At 41.0% G+C, this 23,733-nt stretch overlaps 1 protein-coding gene across 1 annotated transcript in view; it reads right to left on the bottom strand.

The window, feature by feature from the left end:
- LOC100920816 (sialic acid-binding Ig-like lectin 10) overlaps window positions 1-23,733 on the bottom strand; it is a 30,624-nt gene that overhangs the window by 1,598 nt on the left and 5,293 nt on the right. The window contains exons 6-17 of the mRNA XM_023501088.2: window positions 21,340-21,441; window positions 12,160-12,251; window positions 10,140-10,219; window positions 9,461-9,835; window positions 6,498-6,779; window positions 5,748-5,795; window positions 5,191-5,445; window positions 4,636-4,683; window positions 2,473-2,733; window positions 2,105-2,389; window positions 1,503-1,596; window positions 1,299-1,410 (exon numbers count right to left, since the gene is read on the bottom strand). Coding sequence (XP_023356856.2) covers window positions 1,299-1,410; window positions 1,503-1,596; window positions 2,105-2,389; window positions 2,473-2,733; window positions 4,636-4,683; window positions 5,191-5,445; window positions 5,748-5,795; window positions 6,498-6,779; window positions 9,461-9,835; window positions 10,140-10,219; window positions 12,160-12,251; window positions 21,340-21,441 — 2,034 coding nt within the window. The remainder of the gene's footprint in view (window positions 1-1,298; window positions 1,411-1,502; window positions 1,597-2,104; window positions 2,390-2,472; window positions 2,734-4,635; window positions 4,684-5,190; window positions 5,446-5,747; window positions 5,796-6,497; window positions 6,780-9,460; window positions 9,836-10,139; window positions 10,220-12,159; window positions 12,252-21,339; window positions 21,442-23,733) is intronic.

Raw genomic sequence — 23,733 nt, 5'->3', positions numbered from 1 at the left:
AATCAAGGCCTTGAAAAAGGAAGGGACTTCCCTTCCACATTCTCTCCTTAACCTCCCTTCTCTCTTGATATGAACCAGCTTCAACTTGATAACTCATCTGAACCCATCCTCTCCAAAATCTCCAACAAGCTTTCAGTTCATGGCTTCTATTCTTGTCTGCAGTTTGAGGCAATGTTAACTGCCCTCTTCTCTTGGATACCACTCTGGATTTTTATGTCACCACTTTCTCTGGGTTCCTTTCAGGTAGAACCATCCTCAGTATTTCTAGCTAATTAATCACACCCTCTGACTCTCTGGATGTGTTCTTTTATCCTCCTCTCTCTACAGTCTACCATTTGGTGACCTAATCAGTTCCCATATTAGTCATGAGTTTTATCTATTTTACTACCCTCCCCTCCTTGCATCTATGCCCTTCACTATACTCAGATAAGTCACTATCTGAGTTTAAATTCTTATCCTTTTTTTGCTGAACTCTTGAAATCATCCCTTATTTTGACTCTTGCACCCTCTGTACATTTTATGTACATTCTTCACATGATTCCATCTCCCACATGGACAGCACTCACTCTGGACACTCACCTCTGTTTAGTTGAGGTGTGCTACCCTTTAAGATTCAGGGCAGGGCTCATGACTTGCAAGAGGTTTTTCTGGATTCCTCCAAGTAATTTATAACCTCACCTTTCCAAAGGACTTTGTATAGATTTCACATATGCCATAGATAAAATAACATCTTTCATAATTATTAGTATTCATGTTGATTCTTCTTTCTATTCCACAAGTAGAAGCAGGGACTAATTCATCTCTGTTTCACCCCTACAAAGCTAATCATACATAGCATCTGGTATATCTTTTCATCTTTTCAACCAGACCTGTTATTTTGTCTGCAAGGCTTACTACCTTCCAATGAGACCCTTATCCTTATAAATCAGCTCTTCTTCTGCAACAAACCTGGAGAGTATCCTGGATCAGGAAAAGGTGAAGGAACCTGTTTGAAGCCACACAACCCATCTGTGACTCTGAAACCAGCCCCCTCCCTGTCCGTCCCTCCATGCTGCTTCTTCTGCCTCACACACAGCAACATTTCATAAAATACTCATTGAATTGAATCGAAGCCAGTCTAAACCCATCATTACACAGATGATGAAACTGAGGCTTGGATTTGGATTTTTTCCCCCTTTGTCTAATAGGGTCACATACCCAGTAAGAGTCAGAGACTATTCATGATTTTCTTCAAACTCCAATTGAATGAAACTTGATGAGTGGGAGTGGAACTTCAGTACCACGGTCAGCTCACTCACCTTGTCTAGATTAACATAGTCCATTTCCTCGTTGCTCTGGGAGTCTGCGGTCCCTAGCTTCGCGGTCCCTAGCTTCTCGGTCTCTGTCTGCTTCTTCCTCAGAAACTTCTTACTGAGGAAACACACCCAGTATTGTGTCAAGGCCTTACAGAAGCCTCCCTGCCCGTTGCCCTTCCCAGCTCCCATGCCCTGCTCCCCACTCACTAGGCAAGCATGAGGCAGAGAATAAGAAGGATCATGATCCCGACTCCCAGAAATGCCCCTTTGGAGAACGCGAGGGCAACTGCGCTTGTCCTATCTGCAAAAAGACAAGATTTGATCGCGTGACTCTCCTAGGACCCAGCTATCCTATCCACGGAGCTCTCCCTTAATCTCCCCTTCTGTTAAGGCTTTAAGATTTCTTCAATTTTTTTTTTTTTTTTTAGTGGTTTTCCTGTGAGTTGTGTGATGCAATTATCTCCATTTTTATAAATGAGGAACTCGTGACTCAGAAATGGGAAGGAACTAGTCAGCAATTGAGCTTAGAAGTTCAGAATCCACAGAAGAGTCTTTGTAACTCTTCTGACAGCCTGCCTCTGTTTTCTAAATCTCTGATCCCAGAGCCCTCAGATACTGAATCTGCTTGGCTACTTGTGAGCAAGGAGCCACCTCCTTCCTATATCTAATTACTTCCCCTTTTCCTGACTACTCTCATACCTAGATTTTCCTCATCTCTGATCTACCGTGCTCCTCCTGGATCCCAAGCAAGTGGACCCAGATCCTATACCCCTGAGGAGTCTGGGTTTCCGGCCCTGCCAGGACCCCACCTGACACCATCAGGACAACAAGGCTGTTAGCCCCATGTTGGTTCCTCCCTTCACAGCAGAGGCTGAGGTCAAGGTCCCACTTCTCCCTCAGGATCAGGCTACTGTTGGTCCAGGCACCCGAGGTGGAAGACATCACCTGGAGGATGTCATCATTACCATCGACTTCTACCGTTTTCTCCCCCACCCACCAAATCAAAGATGGGGTGGGCTCTGCCTGAACAGAGCAGGTACAGAGTAAGCCCTCATCAGCCCATGAACAAAAGGGGTTGAACAACCTTGGAGGGTCTGTGGGAAAGAACATGAATAGGGATTAGTAGACTTCACCTTCTGGGACCCAGGCATCTTGCAATCAATGCCCCGGTACTCACACTGCACAAAGAGGTTCACGGAGATGTGCTGGGTCCCCCAGATATTCTGAGCATGGCAGGTGTACTCTCCTCCATCCTCTGGCTGGATATTAGCCAGTTCTAGGCACAGGATCCCAGGACTGGAGAGAAGGGAGGAGTTTAGAGGCTGGCTTCCTTTGGCCCAGTTCATCTTGGCAGGGGGATTGCTATCAGCAGCACACTCCAGCTGCAAGGACTCTCCCACCAGGACCACCAGAGAGGAGGTATTTCCCAGGATGGCAACTGATAAAGACCATAGAGGGAAAGGCATAGAAGCATAAGGAACCTTAGGTCGAATTCAGTCAAAGGATCCCTCTTTACAGATGAGGAAACTGAGACTCAGGGAGGGACAGGACATTCCCAAAGTCACACGGTTTCATGATCACAGAATCTCCGAATCAGAAAGAACCTCAGACATCTTCAAGTCTCTCCCACCTGATAGCAAGAATTCTCTCTATAGCACCTCAATACTAGACATCCAACTTCTCCTTAAAGAGCCCTAGGAAATTGGGACCTATCCCCTCTTTAGGCAAAATCATTCCACCTTGGGACAGTGATAGTTGATTCCCCTCCCCCTCCATAAAACCCTGACCCTCTGGGTCAGGTGAGAGGAGTTTTTCCCCCTCTACCATGTGAGCAACCTGGTAGACAGATTGACACCTGTCATGAACCCCAGAGACTTCTCTCAGGCTAAAGGACCCAAGTTCTAATTCCTTCTAGTGACCCAAGTTTCAATTCCTTCTGTCAGCCTTCCTAGGGAAGGACCTGGTGGCACATAGACTTCTCACCTACCCTTCCCTGGATGCCATCCAGTACTTTTTAAACTGTGATATCCAGATGTGAATGCAATACACCAGAAAAGGGCTGATCAAGACCTCTTCTTTCTGGAAGTTGCATTTCCCAAGGCAGGCCAAGATTGCCTCAGCCTTGGGGGCTGCCACATTGGACTACTGACTCATTTGGAGATTATAAGATAAAAGAGAAGGGAATAAGTATTTATATCACACCAATTATGTACTTGCACTTTTTACAAATATAATCTCCTATGATCTTCACAACAATCTTGGTACTTTTATTATTCCCATTTTATAATTGAGGAACTGAGGCAAACAGGTTAAGTGACTTTCCAGGGACACATAGCTTGTATGTGTCTCAAGTCACATTTAAACTCAAGTTTTCCTGATTCTAGAACTATTCTAGAACCATTGCCCCATCTAGAAACCCCAAATCACTTTCAGAAAAACTGCTATCTGGCCATGGTTCACTAATTTTTGCTAGAAGAGCCCATTTCCTGATAAGTATTAAAATAAGGAAAAAGAAGAAATAGCAGCAGGGATTAAGGGAGATATGAATTCAGATATCTCTTTCTAAACCCTGAAATCTCCCAAACATGTGAACTCCAATGAGTACTTAATTATTTCTTGCGTCTATGAGCTCTCTAAAGGTGTGAACACAAGCATCGTTTCTATTAGTTGTACTTAGTACCTTGTTTCAAGTTCTGGCCCAAAATATCTCCTTGTAAGATCAAATCAATCATATTGAACCATGCTCAATTAGATAATAATTGTCTCTATCAACTCTAATGACTTAACAGTTTGTAAAGATTCCAACAGGGACTTAGCCTTTTTTTTTCTCTTGTATTTTATTTTTTTATTAAAATCACCCCAATTTTTTAGACTTTGGGGATCATTTCACTTCATAACTATCACCCAGGATGTTAGCTATCCCTTCCTGTAGTTTATCATCTGAAAATTTAGTAAAGTATCTCTGAAAGTCTTTGTCCAATTCATGAACAAAAATGTTTGGTAGCAAACAATCAAGTACAGGGTCTTGGGGTACAGAGCAAGCAGCAAAACTGGGTGCGGGTTCCTACATCCAGAATTCATAAGAATGTTTTGTTTATCTGTCCCAACATCAGTAACATCCCCCTCAAACTTGTTTTTACAAATACACAAACACATAAACATACAAACTACACACTAATACAAACACACATATACACGCAAACATAATATTCATACACTTACACCTTTTCACACACAAATACACATATACATACACTTACACATACATACACACAAACATACATACACACGTCCCTATAGATACACACACACACACACACACATACACATCTCCCTGTACCTGTCCTGTTTGGTTCCAAAACACTGATCTTCAGGTTCTCTGGTGCATCTATAATAGACACAAGACATTGGCTCTTGGGGGAAGCCCGATGCTCCCAAAAGCACAGAGGGAGCAATGCTGAGACAGAAGGCAAACACTGTCACCCCCAAAGCTTTCAGGAGACCTTCAGGAGGCAGGAGCAATTATAATAACATCCATTTAAACAGTGTAACAATCCCTTCCCCACCTGTCAAAGCTTTGAGGGATATAACGCATATGTTGTCTGCTGTCCCCACCTCATGTTTTTTGTTTGTTTTTTGCTTTTGCTGAAGGATTCTACAGATAAGGACTTTATGGATGAGGACATGTAGCTTAAAAGGGGGAAATGACTTGCTCAAAGTTTCACAGAAAGTCTTTGAAAAGATCTGATTTCAAGTCCAAACTTTCCCCTCTCATCAAACACTGCAAGTCCAATCTCTCCAGCTCCACACCCACACACAGGGGCAGATCCAGCATTGATCTCTGCCTTCTAAACTCCTCCCTCACTGCCTCCAACTCTGAAATGGGATGACTCACATAGCACAGAGAGGTTCAAGGAGGCATTTTGGGTATCCATCCTGTACTGAGCTTGGCAGCTGTACTCTCCTCCATCCTTTATCCCCAGCCGAGTTAGCCGCAGGACTAGGATCCCATCACGTGTGGGCCAGGAGGAAAGCACCACCCGGCCCTCGTGGGTCCAGCTCAAAATGGCTGGAGGGTTGCTCTCAGCTTCACAGCGTAATTGTAAGGATTCATCTTTCAGGACTGAAAAGTTTGATGTGGATTCCGAGCCTGGAAAGAGGGAAAGGAGAGGATGGGAGGGAGGTAGGGAAGATGAGTGTATGGGGGAGAGAGAGAGAGAGAGAGAGAGAGAGAGAGAGAGAGAGAGAGAGAGAGAGAGAGAGAGAGAGAGAGATTGAGAGAAGGAGGGAGGGAGAGAGAGAGAAAAAGAGGGAGGGAGAGAGAAGGTGAATAGCATTATTTTCTTTCTCTGGTCCTCTTGAATTTTATGTCTTTTTCCACTGGAGCTGAGAAAATTAGTCTCCCCATTTTCCCAGGGTCTCTCCTCCCCATTATCCCTCCCTCCTTCATACCTTTTCCGTTTTCCCAATCAAAGCGAACTCCAAAGTTTTTTAAAGGATCTACAACAAAAAATATAAAGTTAAGCTGTAGGCAATCTATTCACTCTCTGGGACCTCCCTCCTCCCCACCCCACCCCACCCCCGCCCACACACACACAGAGTGAGGTTTGGGTGTTAACTACCACTAATCTACATCTATAAACGCTTCTCTTGAAGCTGCCCCAGGCAGACCTGGAGGAGAAATCTGAGGCTCTGGGATGCTCTCACTTGCCTAGGGTTGCCCAACTAATAGAACAAGGCTTTCCTGGCAGCAGAAGCCCTGCAGATATGACTGTCCTCTCTTTGCAAAGGAACACATCGAAATCAAGGGACATAAAATGACAGTTTCTGGGATAAAATGTTAGCTCCTCTGCTTCTCTCCTCTGTGGTCTGGGGAGAAACCATTTTTCATTCAGAGCCACTGCTGCCTCCTAGGGAAAATTCAAAGAGGATGAACAAGTGTCCAAGGCTCCTGCATCTTGGCATGAGGACTCTTTGACAAACTAAGGAGCCCATCAGGTGAGCTAAGGAAGAATCAGAGACAGGATTTGAACCCTCTATTCCAAGTCGAAGCCCTGCACAAATTACTCCCTTTCGCTCCTTAGGCTCCCCAGGGATTCCTACCCTCTAGAGGATCCTGGGATTCTGGGTTTCTCAGGTTTAGATTTCTCTCTTACCCCCAGGTACCCTCTCCTCTCCTTCCCCTCCCATCTGAACACTCACAGGCCACATTGAGCGAAACAGTTGTTTCTGTTTGCACTCCAGTTGCAGGGAAGTACATCTGACAGATGAGTTTGGCTCCATGGTCTTGGGGTCTCGGGGTGAGGATCAGCTCAGAGAAATGGGGAGTCCTTTGACGGTGTGTCAGGTTGGAGAGAGCCCCTATCCAAGAAAAGATGGGGGGTGTCCCGTTCCCACAGACCCAGGGGGCTGCACAAATCAGTGTCACAGGATGTGCAGGCTCCAAGATCCCTGGACTATAGATGTCTGGCTTCTCTGTCAGAGCTGGGGGGAGAAGAAATAGAATGAGCCAGATCCTAGAGATGGAACACTTAGGGCATCTTCTCAGCTACTAGTGTAAGGATCAGGGATGTGCCAAAACCTATGGTCTCTGGAGAGTCAAGTATCAATATTTCAATGGGATTTTATTTTCCTCCAATTACACGTAAAAACAATTGTTAACATTCATTTTTAAAACTTTTGAGTTCCAAATTCTATCCCTCCCTCCCTCCTCATCCCTCTAATAGAGGAAGCAAGGAATTTGATATAGCTTATAAATATGTAGTCATGAAAAACCTATTTCCATATTAGTCATTTTGTGAAGGAAAACATAGGCTCAAAAATTTCAAGAAAAATAAAGTTTAAAAATTATGCTTCAATCTGGATTCAGACACCATCAGTCTGGGAATGGATAATATTTTTTATCTTAAGTCCTTCAGAGTTGCCTTAGATCATTGTTTTGCTGAGAATAGCTAAGTCATTCACAACTTATCATCTTACAATATTGCTGTTATTTTGCACACAGTACATTTCATTTTGCATGAGTTCATATAAGTCTTTCCAAGTTCTTCTGGGAACATCCTGTTTATCATTATACTATTCCATCACAATCATATTTTAAAAAATGGTCATTCCCCAATCGATGGGGATCCTCCCAATTTTCAGTTTCTTGCCACCAGAAACAAGCTGCTATAAATATTTCTGTACATATAGGTCCTTTTCCTTTTTTTTTTTTTAATCTCTTTCTGGATACAGACTCAGTAATGGCAGAACTAAGTCAAAGAGTATGTACAGTTTTATAGCCCTTTGATCATAGTTGCAAATTGCTCTAAAGAATGGTTGAATCAGATCACAACTCCACCAACAATGCATTAATATATATTTTTCCTCACAACCCTTCCAATATTTGCCATTCCTTTTCAGACTTGTTTCCTGTCCTTTCCACTCCTATTAACTAATCTAATAAATATGAAGTAATGCCTCAGTATTGTTTTGCTTTGCATTCCTCTAATCAATAGCAATTTAGAGCACCTTCTCATCTGTCTTCTAGATAGCTTTGATTACTTCATCGGAAAACTATCCATATTTCGTAATCATTTACCAATTGGGGAATGGCTCCTATTTTTATAAAACTGACTCCAGTCTCCATATGTTTGAGAAATGAGGCCTTTATCAAAGAAACTTGCTTCAAATTCTTTTTCAAGTTTTGATTGCCAAATGTATTTCTCTCCATTCTATTTGCCCTCCCCCTTTTGTTCTATTCTCTCTTTTTTCATCCTGATCTTTCTCAAAAGTGTTTTGTTTCTGATTACCATCTCCCCCCATCTGTCTTTCCTTCTATTCACCACCTCCCTTCTCTTATTCCCTTCCCCTCCAACTTTCTCGTAGGGGAAAATAGATTTCTATTCCCAATTGTGTATATGTATATTATTCCCTGTTTGAGCCAATTCAGATGAAAGCAAAGTTCACTCACTCCCTACTCAGCACTTCCTCCATTTTGCCATCCATTGTAAAAGCTTTCTCTTGCCTCTTTTATGTGAGATAATCCCCTTTAGCTCTTCTCTTTTCCTTTCTCCCAAGGCATTCCACTCTCTCACTCCTTGATTTTATTTTTTAGATTTCATCCCTTCATAGTTAACTCACATCTGTGCCCTCTATCAGTATATACCCCTAACTTGCCCTATTAATGAAAATGTTTTTATGAGTTAAAAGTATCATGTTCCCTTGTAGGAAGATACAGTTAAATCTTATCGAGTCCCTTATGACTTCCCTTTTCTGTTTACCTTCTTGTGTTTCCTTTGAGTCTTGCATTTGAAAGTCTGTTTTTCTATTCAGTTCTAGCCTTTTCATCAGGAATACTTGAAAATCCTCTATTTCATTGAATATATATTTTCCCCCTGAAGGATTATACTTAGTTTTGCGAGGTAGGTGATTCTTGATTGTAAAAACTGCTAATTCTCGTATTATCCTCAGAATTTAAATGTCATGCATTTATTAAAAATTCAGAGTCAAATGTGGAAATACGTTTTTCATGATTGCACGTATATATATCACCTGTTAAAATTATTTGTCATCTCAGGGTGGGAAAAGGGAGAGAATTTTGAATGCAAAAATAATTAATGAATGTTAAAAATTATTTTTACATGTAAATAGGGAAAATAAAATATTCACAAAAATAAAAATTTGGAGTCAGGTTGTTAAAAATTTATTAGTACACTCCCCTCAGGATCCTGTCACTTTAGTAGACCCCACCACAATTCCTCCTTCCTCAAAGATCTCCTACATGCCTAGGTTCTGTGCCACTCATTCCTGCCTGTAGTCCTGTTTCTCCACAGAGAAGAACCCATTTTATGGCTCCCAATTGGTGATGACCAAGAAACTGTCCCTCAAATATTGTTAGATTCCTCTCTTTAGAGCTCTTCAGCATCCCTAACCCAGGATGTCTGAGTGGATTGCCAATGCCCAACGGACTCACTTAACCCCGCCTGAGGACTGGTTTCTTCACAAAGAGAAGCCCAGAGTAGGTCCACTTCTTCTTCCATAGGCTCTAAGCTCTCCCCAGTCTTTGTCCACTTGAATCACCTCCCACTTGGCCAAAGGGACTGTTTTTCCCTTGGGACATAGAGCCCATTCCTCTTCCCACTTTTCTGTGTCCAGAGTCCCTTCCCTTTCCCAGAGGTCCCTACCTTTCACATTCAGATTGACTTTATGATTTATGTAATTGAATCCATCATTCCATTTCTCTATACGGAAGTAGTATTGTCCACTGTCCTTTTTCTGGACATCCGTGATGCTCAGGGAGCAATTGTTTTTCATGACGTCCCCGACTAAGTGGAATCTTCCCTCAGCATCCTTTTCCACGGCCCTTCCTTTGTTATTTGTGGCCACAAGGTCATGTTCATAATAATGGCCAGACGTTTCCCTGTACCAGTAGCCAAAAATGGTACCAAACCAGGAATGAGGATATATGACGGTGCAGGAAATATAGATGCAGAGCCCTTCCTGAACCGTCTGTGTTGGTGACACCTCCATTATATATCCTTTGTTTTGGAACTGGGACCCTGCGGACAGAGACATACAGACCACAACATTAAGCAGTAAATAATGATGACAATAATTATTATTACTATTAGTATTAGGTATCACAGGTTTCAGAGAACCCAGCCCAAAGAATGCTAGTGTGAGAAGGCTCTTAAGAGAGACTTCAGTCTAGTCCCATTTTAAGATCAATAAGGAAACAGAGACCAGGAGAGATTTCTATGACTTAGCCTAAAGTCCCACAACCAGAGTAAGAGGCTGCTGGCTTCAAGGCAAGCCCCTGAGGGCATCCTTGCCCATCCCCATTTTTGCCCTTTTCCCACTCACCCCCCAAGGACAGTAACAGCAGCAGCAGCAGCAGCAGCAGCATGTCTGAACCAGGAAAGATACAGCTCTTATCTACAAATTTTCATTCCCCGGGACCCATGGTTTCTTCTGTCTGGTCAGCCCCAAGGTTCATGAACAAAGCAGAAGTTGTAAGGAGAAAAGGGGGGGGCAGGCTCACAGCTCTGGGAAATGATGCATTAAATGAGCAGGGGTTGGGCCCCACACAGGAACTTTCATTCCCTTCTAGGCGAGTTGCTCAAACTCCAGCCCATCTTAGATTCTGACCCAGCCCCACTGCAGTGGACAGTGGTCCAGGGTAAATGGAAGGGAGGGAAGGAAAGGAGCGGCGAAGGGATGAAGCTCTGTGTGTGTTGGGGGGGGCAGTCAGAAGGATGGAGAGAGAAACAAATGAAGGGGAGAGCACTTCTCCACCCAGAGTTACCCCACAAAAAGAAGAGGAAGAGGAAGGAGAAGTGAAAGTCCCATGCATAAACCTGAAACCACTGTTGGCGTCAAATAGCCCTGGGCAACAGAGATAGAACTGTCTCAGTCCAGGCTGCGCCAAAGGGGAGGTAAAAAATGTCAGAGCTGTGGGAAGCTAAATGGGACCCCAGAACATTCAGTGTCGAAGCTGGGAGAAGCAAGCTCAGAGTCCTTTAGCTAGGTCTGATCTCCTAATTCAGGGACATATGATCTATATTGAAAACCCATAAAGCTCTAGATCCTTTCATAGGCGTTGGTGATATGAGGTGCCCTTCTCAAGGAGTCTGTGTTTTATTGCAAATCTAGCTGGGTCTTCCAATGAAAAACTCGACCCTGAAAGACTGATGGAGGGGCAGGATTAATGTGGATAATTGTTCCCTTTCTTTGTTTCCCTTCTTTGAAAATTAAAATTGGGCAAGGAAAAAAACAATGATATTGTAAAAGACCAAAAAATAATAATATGAAGAAACAAAACATAAATAATGGGAAAATTGGAGAAAATGTGAAACATCTTATAAGAAAGACAGATCTAGAGAATAAATCAAGAAAACATATGAACGATTAGACTACCTGAAAGCTATGACCAGAAAAAGAACCTTGATAAAATAATTCAAGAAATAATTAAAGACAATTGTCTTAAAGTGATAGAACAAGAGGGGAAAGTAAAAATAGGGGGGAAAAATCCACTGATCATCACCTTAAAGAGATTCTACAAAGTAGATATAGAGCAACATAATTGCTCAATTTCAAAAACCCCAAGTCAGAGATTTTTTTTTTTTTTACAAGCAGCAACAACAACACAATTCAAATATGTTGGAGCCACAATTAGAATTGCACAGGATTTATTAGTGGCTACAATAAAAGACCACAGATTCTAGAACACTGTATGTTAACAATCAAAAAAACTAGAGTTGCAGCCAAGAATAATATATTCAGTAAAATTAAGTATCATATTGAATTAAAATGGACATGTGTAGATTAATTGGAAAGGGATAAAGAGGAAGGAAAAGGGTGACATAGGATAAAGTGGGGTCTAGAAAGATGTTTAGATAACAGGAGTCAAATAAAGTGTGTAGACTAATAGGAATGGGATAAAAAGAGAGGGAAAATGTAGGGGAGAAATTAAAGTAAGGATCCATAGAGCAGGGGGGTCAGCTGGGAGATGTAATAATAATGCAAGTTAACTGGTAGAAGTAAAATTAGCAGGGATAGGAAATAAGAAATATACACAAGCATAATGATCAGGAGGGAAATTTATCGGAAAAAATAAGAAAAGTAATCATTCATCTCAAAGTTAAACTTTAAAAAAATTCAATCAAGAGAAATCTTCATTATATGTCAGCCATATTCACATCATTTTAGATGTATGTATGTGTATATACATGTATATTATGTGTGTGTACCTGTCTGCAGTGTGCAGGTGGGGGGACGTTGTATGGGGGGCTTTCTGTGCTTAACTGGTTTGGGGGCCATGTCCAAGGACTAGTTGTTAATGGTTTAATGTCATCATAGAAAATATCTCTCGTGTGTTTCTCACGGGATCTGCCGCAGATCCATTGGTGCTGTTGAACTTTTACTGATGATGACCTTTTTCTCAGTCACATGCTCTTCAGATTGGCAGGTGACAAGCTGGGCGTGATATCAAGCCCACCGCATGAAACAGTTTGGCCCTAAAGTAATCCCCGGGCTCAAGAAGAGGTTAGAGTGCCCTGAATCTAATAATATGACATTTAGTCATCATGCAAATTCCACCCAGGGTTTGGGTGAATGGCCCACAGTGATGCAATGCTGGGTCAGAACAGGTCTTATTATTCAGGGCTAACTAAGGGCAGAGCAATGATTTAGTCATGAATCCCACATCACCGCCCTCACAGCCACAGTCCCCTGGGCATTGGGCTGCAGGTGTTAGAATGGTGAGAAGCCTCTTGGGGACCCAGGTTTCCACAGCATTTTCAGACGGAACATGTTGCAACAGCCATCACATCACCAGCAGTGCAATGGCATCGGGCAGTACAGACAAAAATCAAAAGACCAGCTTCTAAAAATGAACCAGAAAAGCCTCCTCAGAATGTGGAGAGGGGAATTATGGGTGCACTGCATCAGTGAGGTGTGGAGAGTTTTAGCAACTCTTTCTAGCTGGAACTGGGTGAGGTCTGAACCCTGAGCATCCTGAGACAATCCCAGAAGATGGTACCAGAATCCCCTCTGACTATTCAAATGTAGGGAAATGCAAAGTTTTATACTTCAAGAAATAGACTGTGGGTACAACATGGAGGGGAAACTGGATCATCCTGCAATTGAAATCCAGAGATTTGGATTGCTCATAAGAGACTGTATGGAGGAACATGGTCCAACAATGCTAATGAAAACTTGTGTTTCATTAATGGCGACATCCCTTCCAGGATTAAAAAGGCAAGGAAGTTCCTCCTGGGCTATATCCTTGTTAAGACTGCATCTGGTTCTGAGCACCACATTTTGAAAATCCACCCATACGAGCTGGAGGATGTCCAAAGAGCAACAAGGATAGTGAGCTGACTGATCGTAACATCATATGAGAAATATTTGAAGGAATGGGAAATTTTTAATCTGAAGTAAAAGGTAATTTCCAAGGAGGATGACAGGCTTTTTTCAAGTATATAAAAATGTTATGTAATGGATGGAAAAGATCTGTTTTGTTTGACTCCAGAGATCAGAACCAATACCATGGATGTGAGCTGCAAAGAGGAAAATTAAGGTTAAAGACAGATACCTTTACTCAGTTCCTCTCTCTGTCTCTCTGTGTCTGTATCTTTCTGCGTCTCTCTTTCTCTGTCTCTCTGTCTCTATCTCTGTCTCTGTTTCTCCCTCTCTTCCCTCTCTTCCCCCCACCTATGCTATAAAGCTTATCTTTTAAAAATCTACCCTTTATATAAAGTTTTGAACTCTGAAAAAATTATTCTCATAAAACGCGTCTAGGTAGCATAATAGATAGATTATTAAGCCTGAAGTCAGGAAGACCTGAGTTCGAATCCAGCCTTCCAACTATGTGACCTTGGGTAAGTAATTTAGCCTCTATGAGCCTCTGATTTCTAGATTATAAAATAAGGATAATTATAAAATCTATGACAGGGTTACTGTGAAAATAAAATAATAACACTATTTGGCATATAATAGTATTCAAAAGTAATTATGTTCTTTTAAAAAAAATTTTTAATGAGTAATAAATGAGTTCTTTATGTTCCTACATCACTTAATTTCAATCATTTTTATTTTTTCTTCTTCCCCACTTCATTTTGTAGAATTACCAACTTTTTCTCGGCCAACTTTTAGTCCATGAGATTCTACCGATGCTCTGACTGAAGTTTTTGAGAACCAGTTTCCTAAAATCTAGGGTTCCTATTAGATTGTGTTCAACTTTTCTCTCATTTTACATCACAAATTTAAAGATGAAAGGCTCCCTTTTCCCCAAAGTTCCCATCATTTTTATTTTAGCCATCATTTCCTCTCTATGAGTAAGAATCAAGTAAAAAATATCATTTCCCACAGTCACTTCCTTATGAAGAAGTAAATTATAATTAAGGTTAGCCAGGAATTTCCCCACTTCCCTATTTTGGGTAAAATAGTGAATTCCCTATTTGTATTATTAACAAAGTGCCCCAACACTACACGGCCATGGTTTCATGTTAAGTTTGTGGCAAAAACCTCATCCCCTGGAGTCAGGGTCAAGATGGTCAAGCATTGCTCTAGATCTCCCAACATAGAAAATGTTCTAGACCGAATTTTGACAAGGAAAGCCAAGAAAAAAGCACAATGAGTCACTTCTTCCAACCTCAGGGCAGTTTAAGAAGATAGGAAAGTCTACAAACATTGGCTTGGGGGCTGATCAAGGGGAAGTACAGAAGCATCTCAGTAGTAGTAGGAGCAATGATATGGTTTACAGAATTTCCAGAAACAGAAAGGGAACTTAATATCAGGGGAGAAAGTATCTTGGCAAAAAGATATCTCAGGGAACACTGGCACTAGGAACAGAATGGGTGCCATGTGTCAGTTCAGTCAGCCATTAACTAGACCTGGATCACAGTTCCAGTGTGGGGAGTTGTGGTTGTGATGCAGCAGGGGATCTACCTGCAAGGAGCAAGTAACAAACCAGAAACTTAACGGAGAGGAGACTCAGTTCTAACCATTAGTCCTACACATAAGCCCACAGTAGAATAAATTAGGGTAGGAGACCAAAACCCAAAGGGAGCCAGCAGTTTTTCAGTGACTGGCTAGAGACTAAATCCAATAGCAAGCTAATGAAACTCAATAACATACAAATCTACATATACAAACCAGGTCAGGAACTTGCAGAGTACATTCCAGGAGGGCAAGGAGTAGACCTCTTCCCCAGATTACACCACAGAAACACAGAAAATTTACACAGGCTCTTAGATTAAATTGTAAAATCAGCAGAAAAAGACAGAAATTCTTCTTTCCTCCCTCCTAAATAAAAAGCGAGGATGTCTCTATGTAAAATAAAGTCTAAAACAAGTAGACTTGAAAAACAAACAAAAAGAAAATACAATTCCCTGACAATTTTAAGGAACTATGATGACAAGAAGTACGACACAAATGCAGAAAACGATGATTTGAAAACATCAACAAAAAAAAGTCTCAAAGGGAAAAATGCACTTTCAACACAAAGAATTGTTAGAAGATTTAAAGAAAAAGGTTTAAAAAAGAGCAAAAAATGTTTTTTAAAATCAAATAAAAGCAGTAGGGGAAAATGAGAAAAGAAATGAGCTATGCCAGAAAATTATCAAAAGAGAATTATCAGTTTGTAAAAGAGGCACAAAAACTGACTGATGAAAATCCCTTTTTAAAAATTAAAATTGATCAAGTGGAAGCTAATGATTATGAGTTATCAAGAAAAAATAAAGTCAAAAACTGAAAAAAAATGTGAAAAAATGTAAAATGTCTCAAAGGAAAAAAGACTGATTTGGAAAATTGATTGAAGAAAGAAAATTTATGAATCACTGGACTACTTGAAAATCATGAACAAAAAAGAACCTGAACATCATGTTTCAAGAAATCAAAAAGAAAAGCTGTCCATATGTCTTAGAACCATAGGGCAAATTTAGAAATTGAAAGACTCCACCAGTCACTTCCTAAGAGAAATCCCCAAATGAAAATTCTCAGGAATATCATGGCTGAAATCCAGAACTCCCAGGTCAAGGAGAAACTACTAAAAGCATCCAGAAAGAATTCAAGTACTGTGAAGCCACAATGGGGATCACACAATATTTAGCAGCTATCACTTTAAAAGAGTAGAGGGTCTGCAATATGGTATTATAGAAGAAAAAGGAGTAAGGAATACAACCAAGAATATTATACCCAGAAAAAGTGAGTATACTGTTGCAGGGTAAAATTAAAATTTAATGATATAGAGGACTTTCTAGCATTCCTAATGAAAAGATCAGAGCTTAAGAGAAAATTTGACATTCAAATGTAAGACTCAAGAGAAGCATAAAAAGGTAAACATGAGGAAGAAATCATAATCGGAACAAAGTTACATTCCTATATTAAATTATTCTTGTAATTCCTCGAAACTTTTCTTTTCACTAGAAACCTTAGAGTTTACTTGGATAGCAAGCCTAAAAGTGATTCTATTATGTTAGGATCAACTCAAAAGCAGAATGAAAGGGTAAGAAAGAGGGATGTATCAAAGGAGGAAAGAAGAGGAAGAATGGGGAAATTTCATTGAGTCAAATTTTTATTTCATAAAAGGAAAAAAAACTTCTAACAATTGGTATTGTCCAAATGTGGAATAGGCTGCCTCTTACCATCAGTAGGCTTAATTGCTAGAACAGAAGCCAACCTTGACGGAAAATGAAGTCAGCATGCAGATGGAAAAGCAGCAGTTTAGGAATCAATGACCCTGAATTTGAACTCCACTTTTGACCTGCACGACCTTAATCACTTCACATTTCTAGCCCTCGTGCTGTTCTGTAAAATGAGAAAGCTAGAGTCCAGATGAATTCTGAGACCCTCTCCAGCTCTCAATCTATGGTGTGTGATTTTATGATGAAAGAATGGACATATCAAACTCCCAAATTCCCCCCCCACACACACACACTTCTTGTTACTTTTTTGTTGTACTTGACTTCTCATGACCCTAGGGTTTTCTTGGCAGAGATACTGCAGTGGATTGCCATTTCCTATTCCAGGTCATTTTACAGATGAGGAAACCTGGGCAAATGGTTATGATGTGGTTAGTGGCAGTGTAGAGCGTTGTGGGAATCCTCCTTTTGGTTAACACAGGTCCAACATGAAAGAATTCATGAACCTGAAATATTAGTGGCAAAAAAGGGAATTTTTTTGTCACTGAGTAGTCAGCTTTGTTAGGAAGGCACACTTTCTCAGTGGCCTGGTAGGGAAATAGAGAAATCCTGGCAGAGAAATAAAAAGAGGTTATCACTGAGAAGAGAATGTCTTCACAGTTGGCAAGAGTCCTGGCAGGCAGTAATGCCAAGGAGAGAGGTTCCTTGACAAGGCACAATTATCCTGCTTTGGACCTCTGCAAGAAAATGAGTTTAAAATTGTGTTTTTTATAGGAAATCTGAGACTTAAGTTTCAATTGAATGAGATTCCTTCAATATTATCACTGTCCCCAGGCCTAGATTTCCAATTGAATGAGACCACTTAAGTCCTGGACTAATTTTCAGCTCAATAGAGGATACTTAGCTTGAACTTAAGTGGTCTCATTTACCTGGAGATCTGATATTTCTATTGAGTAGCTGTATCCTCTAAGTAAGGAATGGTCCTGGGCTAATCTTAATGAAACCATTAGCTGACCCTAAAGGTGGGCCCCTGTCAGAGGAGAGTTTCAGGGCTCACCCAAAAGGAGGACAGTCTTGAGGAGGACAGTTTCAGGGCTCACCCCCATCAGTTACACAATCAGAGTTGAACTCAGAAAGATGAATCTTCCCAACTCCAGCCCCAGCACTCTATCCACTACAGAACCACCTAGTTGTCCTTTTCCCAACTACTCACCCCTCAAAACCACCACTCAATCAAAAACTCCTTTTTCCTTCTCTGAAGACAAATACCAGCTTCCCTATTCACATAGTAACTTATGGTTATATTCTTTCTTTTTTGTTCTACTTATAGAAGTTTGTTGTTATAATCATCTGTAGGAGATGTGTGTGTAGGAGATGCTTTCTTACTGAAGCAGGTTGTGGTCCCTTTAAGAAACTAGTCCTTTCAGATTGATTTATTCCTTTCTGATTCCCAACTCCTCCTAGCTGATGCATTATCAACTCAAGAAGCTAGGACCTTTGATTCCCAAATCCTGGTCAAAAGAACCCCTTTGAATTCCAATAGGAGATCTGGGCTTGTCCCAGCCCCAACCGGATCTGAGCCAACTTGGGACTCCACGCACGGGCCCCTTTAATTAAATCTCTCATTATAAAAGGAGCCAAACTAAAATCCTCTCTTTGCAGAGGTTCCAAACATGTCAGCCCCATGTTTGGCACCCCAAGGAGCTTCTGCCCACTGGAATACTGTTTCCAGTTCCCTCTTCTCTCTACCTTCATCTATTTCCTTAACTAGACTTGAACCTTACTTCCAATCCCCATAATAAACTTCTTTTATCAATCTAGGTTTTTGGGTCTGTAAATTCCTTTACAGAGGACCTTGTGCAGCCACTAGATCTCATTTAACTCCCTGACCAACAGAAACCCTAATTTCATTTGGGTACCCCAAATCTAAACCTCAGCATTACTGCTAATTTTTGAGCTTTGTCCTGGGTCCAACTCATGCATTCCTTTTCCCCTCTCAGCCTCAGCTAAGGTTCTTGGGAAGCAAAGCTTATACTGGAAATGTTCTTGTTCCCTAAGGAACCTCCAGTGGCCATAACCTTTAGTTCTCCATCTATGACTTGGAATCGATGGAATTTTCCTGCTAATTTCCTTTTATTTTGCCTATTTTCACTTTAACCTTCCCTAAAAAATTAATTGTTCTCTCTGCCTTTTTGGAGCTCAGATGAAGCAGAACAGATTTTGATTCAAGTTGTCATTTAACTGTATATGGGGTTTGTGTGTATATGTGTGTTTCAAGTATTTTTTTTGTAAATAATATATTGTCAAATTCCATTTTTCTAATCCTTTCTGCTGTCCTAGTTCATTTTATAGTTAAGTTCTTCCCATTCATATTCACACTTAGGATCACGAATTTTGTGATTCCTTCTGTTCTATGATGTACTTCTGTTTCACTTTGTTGCCATTGTACTGTACAAATAACAGTTTTAAAAAGGATTGGGGGAGGGAAGTAGGTGAAGGGATTTGATTGGCACTTCTGATTTTAGAAGTAAAACATCTTGTTATCTGTGTTTTAGCTTTTGTTTTCCCTTTATCCCACCAGAGACCCTAATGTTTTTACTCTTTCTTCCTTCACTTTAAAAACCCTTTTTACCTTCTTAAAAAGGGTTTTGGCAAATGATTATTTCCATGTCTTCTTCCCCCATTTCCCCTTGCAGGAAGGGGCTCTCTAATTTTTCTTTGTATCCTCTATGCTTAGTATAGTATACTACACAAAGAAAGTACTTAAGAAAAATTTACTGGCTGACAGATAGATTGCCATTTCAAATTTTTGTACTAATGACTGTCCCCTTATCTGTCCTCCCTCTTAGTCCCGGACATTAACACCTCCCTTTGCTTTGCCCTTAAGCTGTCCTAATTCCCTTTCAAGTATATTGTATTTCCAAATGGAAATCTGTTGGGGGGAAGTATCAAAATTGTTCTCTAACTTCTTTTATCTAATTCAGATGAAAGTGAGAGAACATAAGAAATAAAATTCCTGAAGGCAGAAGAGAAAGAATGATCCTGCTTTTGTTATGTGTCCTTCATTCTCAAAGAGAACCATGATGTGGAGGTCACACCATGACATGCAAGTGAATTGGATTGAAGTGAGGGAAGGCTGGGCAAAGTCACCTGTCTTGCTCTTTCCTCTGGAGACATCTGGGTCCAGTGGCCAGAGACAGATCAGAAGGATTGGGAGATGGCTCTGGATGCAATGGGGGACCCTGACCTTTTTAAGCTAAGATTTCAACAGGAGAAAGGCACCAGAAGGCAGAGCACTAAGGTGGGCTAAGCCATTTGGATTGATAGGAGGGCAACTCTGCCTCCTTGACCACCTTCTTGGATGTGAATTTAGAAGTGTGTGTAGAATTAAGAATTTCCTCCTTTCCCATTAGCATTGTGTCATTCAGCCATTTTTTGATCATGTCTAACTTTTCTTGATCCCATTTGGGGTTTTCTTGGCAACAATACTAGTGTACATTATGCTGGGAATGTTTGTGTTTCCTAAGGAGCCTCCAATACCTACAACCTTTAGTTCTCCCTCTCTGACCTAAAACCAATGTAATTTTCCAGCTTATTTCTCTTTATTTTGCCTATGCTTACTTTAACTTACCTAAAACTTTGATTGCTCACCTTGCTTTTTTTTGAGCTCAGTTGAAGCATAACATTTTATTTCACGTTCAAAAATAGTTTTTCATTTCCTTCTCCAGATCACTTTACAGATGAGGAAACTGAGGCAAATAGGGTGAAGTGACTTGCCCAATGTCATATATCTATTAATTATCTGAGGCCAGATTTGAAGTCAGGAAGATGTCTATCCTTGAATCCCGGTTCAGCACTCCATGCACTATGCCATTACTTGGCAGTCATCACCATCTTCAATGTCCATAGGATTTCTGATTCAGCATTTGCAATCCAAGAACAGAGGATGCAAATTTAATGCTCTACAAAGATCCCTGTAAAAAAAAAAACTCTATCATCCCTATGGGAATATTTTAAAGCTTAAAAAAGAACCCCCAAGGACTTTGAGTGAATTATCTTTTTGCTCCATGTGCTCTCTGAGCTTGAGCCAATTTTCTTCAGACACCAGGTGTACTTGTGGCAGAGTGTGTCGGCCATTTAGGAGGGAGTATATTTGATGGCAGCCATTCCAATGATAACATCTTAGAAAATTTTCTTTCAAAAGGATATTTTGTTTTAATCTTTAAAATTTATTTTATTAAGTATTATATTAATCATCAATTAATTAGTAATAATCATTAGCTTATTGTTATATATATATATTATATAGTATATTATTATTATAAATTAAGAAATCACTAGTTTGTCTGATTGACTGATTGATACCAACTGTCAATCATGTTGTGATGCACCCTAGTGAGGTTTCAGGAGAACTAGGACAAAACCCAATACCTAGGGTTACTGCCCTAGAAAACTACTATACAGATTCTCAGTAACTGAGACAATGAAAGCGTGAGAGGAGATGAGAGTTCCAAAATATATACCATATAGGGGTCCCCCAACCTCTGACACTGGGTGTTCTATGATACCCTAGTCAAAATAGCCAGGGCTTTGTCACCTTGACAAGTACCCTAGAGAAAAAAAGGAATATTCCAGAAAAAAGTCTCTGCTTCCCTGATTCTCTAATGCCTTCTCTCTCCACTCCTGAGAAGTGCAGAAGGAAAACTCTTTCAGTTGATAGAACATCAGGGGGAGCAGAGAAGAAAAGGGCTTGAGGGCTCCAGAAAGAGCAAATGAGCATCTTCTATGCATGAATGAGAAGGCTTTCTCTTTATTTCTTCTCCTTCCCATGAGTCCCAGATGCCTCCTAGGGAACCATTTTTGGAAGGTTTGGTTTGGCCCCCAAGACTCCCTGGGTTCTGACTCTCCAGGTTGTCTCAGGACTTGGGTCTCCCAAAGTTGATGGTTGCATAGTACAGCTCCCCTGAGGACGACTGTGTGGTTGGGTCAGGGCTGGGAGGTCTGGAATCCCTCTGTTGATCCTGCAGAGAGGGAAGAATGAAGAATGAACACAGACCCAGGGAGGATCTTGGGATCTTGACCCAACCATCAGGAATCCAACATTGGAAAGGAAATTGTCTTGGTCTGGGGATGAGGAGTCTTTCAGTTAGGGCAATTTGGTGCTCTTTGCTTTTCAGGTGACCCACTTGCCATGGGAGGAGGGAGAAGTCAGGTAGGTGAGATGGGGAGAGGGGAGAAGTGTTAAATAGTGAGAGGACTAGAAGTCATAGGAGAACATAGGAGAGGTCTCAGTTTCCCCTTCTGAAATAAAAGCTAATTTTGTAGTATTTTAAAATCTACCAAGTGATTTGCATGCCTTTTCTCATTTGGACTCAGAATGCTCCCATGAAGGTGTTCGAGGTATTATTAGTGCCATTTTACAGATGAGCATCTTGAGTCTCAAAGGCATTACGTGATTTATGCACGAAGTATCAAAATGAGGCTCTGAACCCTCTTCATTACTGCCCATTCAGTCCACCTCCAATTAGACTGGAGCTAATTTGGAGGTTCTTGTGTGACCAAAGATAACCCCCTTTCCCTTCCTGGGACTCAGCTTTACCCAAAGAAAAGTTAAGAGAGGCTATCACTAAGATTCCTGAATAAATGTCTTCCTTTCCTCTGGCTCAGTTTACTACTGTGTAAAATGAATGGAGAGGTAGGGCTCTAAGGTTATACCATCCCTGACTGTGGGACACTGAAAAGTGTCCCTGTCCCCATCTGAATCCTTGCTTTATTTAAAAAAAAACCTAAAAGAGGTAAGTGTATGACCTTCCTTCCCTCCTGGGGCCTCAGTATTATTCTCTAAAACCCTGAGATGGGCTGATCTCTAAGCAGCTTTTTCGCTCTGAAGAGGAGACATTGTGTGGGTTGGAGCCAGAAGTCCTATGTGTGAAAACATTTCCTCTGTCATGAAGGGACCTCAGCTCAGACTCTTCCTCCCACTGACAATCTTTAGTGCTCTTGTATATGAAGTGAGCAGCTCAGAGCAGGTGATTTCTAAAGTTCTTCTATCTCTAAGTCCATGATCTTAGGAATCATGAAGGATCCTCTTGAGGCAGGGGAGGAAAGAGAAAATGATGTTTTGGTTCAGAGCCTTGCAAATGGAAGCCATTATAGCAGAAAGAAAGTGACCAGGGCTCGAAGCTTTCCTGCTTTGGAACAAAAGGTTCACTGGAGCATAAATAACTTGAGACCAGTTATTTCTTTTTACTCATTGGAAAAATAAGAAAATTGGGGCCCAGATGAGGAAAGGGACACCCCCACTTTCTCCTTTTCATTCTCTCTTCTTATGTCCCATCTATCAAGTTTCTGATCTCACTGTTGAACTGAAACTTTTCTACTTAAAATCACCAGCAGCCTCTGTTGGACAATCCTATGGCCCATTCTTTAGGTTCATGTCCCTGCTCCTTCTGACTCGACTAACTAGCTCTGCCTTTGGATACTTCCTTTTCTCTGAGCATGGAGGACATGCTGGGCCCTTACAAAAGGTAATACCAAACCACTTTCTAAAACTTCTAACATTAGTACGTTTAGCCTTGCTGATCCCACAGAAGGACACTTGCCCAGTAAATTGTTTCTTGACCTCAGACAACCAAGTTGTCATTTTGACTGATTCTGTTTTTAACAGACCCTGTGGCTAAGCTACTGCCTGAAAAAAATACTGTTTTTAACAGTTCTACAATTCCCACCATGGCTCAGAACCAAATGATGGTACATAAGCTTTCTCTCCCCTGACCCTAAATGCCAATTAGTTTACACATCTATTTGGCCAGCCAGCTTTGGCTAAATAAAGCTTTGCCTTAAAGAGAATCCAAACCAAATGTTCTGTAGAGTATGAGAGATCATGTACTCTAGGTTCTCCTGCCTTTCTTCTTGAGTCATTTATCATCCATATCACACTCTCTTACTGTGGGTATCCCCCAAAATTCTATTTTGGGTCATTTCTTTCTCTATTCAGGGTCCTCAAATTATGGCCCGTAGGCCAGATGGGGCAGCTGAAGATGTTTATCCCCCTCATCCAGGGCTATGAAGTTTCTTTATTTAAAGGCCCACAAAACAAAGTTTTTGTTTTTACTATAGTCCGGCCCTCCAACAGTCTGAGGGACAGTGAACTGGCCCTCTATTTAAAAAGTTTGAGGACCTATGCGAGTATTCTCTCATTTTGTGATCTCATTATTTCCCATAGTTTTAATTAAAAGTTTCAAATACCTATCCCACAGCCAAAGGCTCCTAACAGGTATTCCTTGGTTAATTATGTAATTTAGATCTCTGTT

The sequence above is a fragment of the Sarcophilus harrisii genome, chromosome 3 (assembly GCF_902635505.1).
Source record: "Sarcophilus harrisii chromosome 3, mSarHar1.11, whole genome shotgun sequence".
Lineage (NCBI taxonomy): Eukaryota > Metazoa > Chordata > Mammalia > Dasyuromorphia > Dasyuridae > Sarcophilus > Sarcophilus harrisii.
Note: the sequence above shows the minus strand (reverse complement) of the source record. Positions and strands in the feature narration are given on the sequence as shown.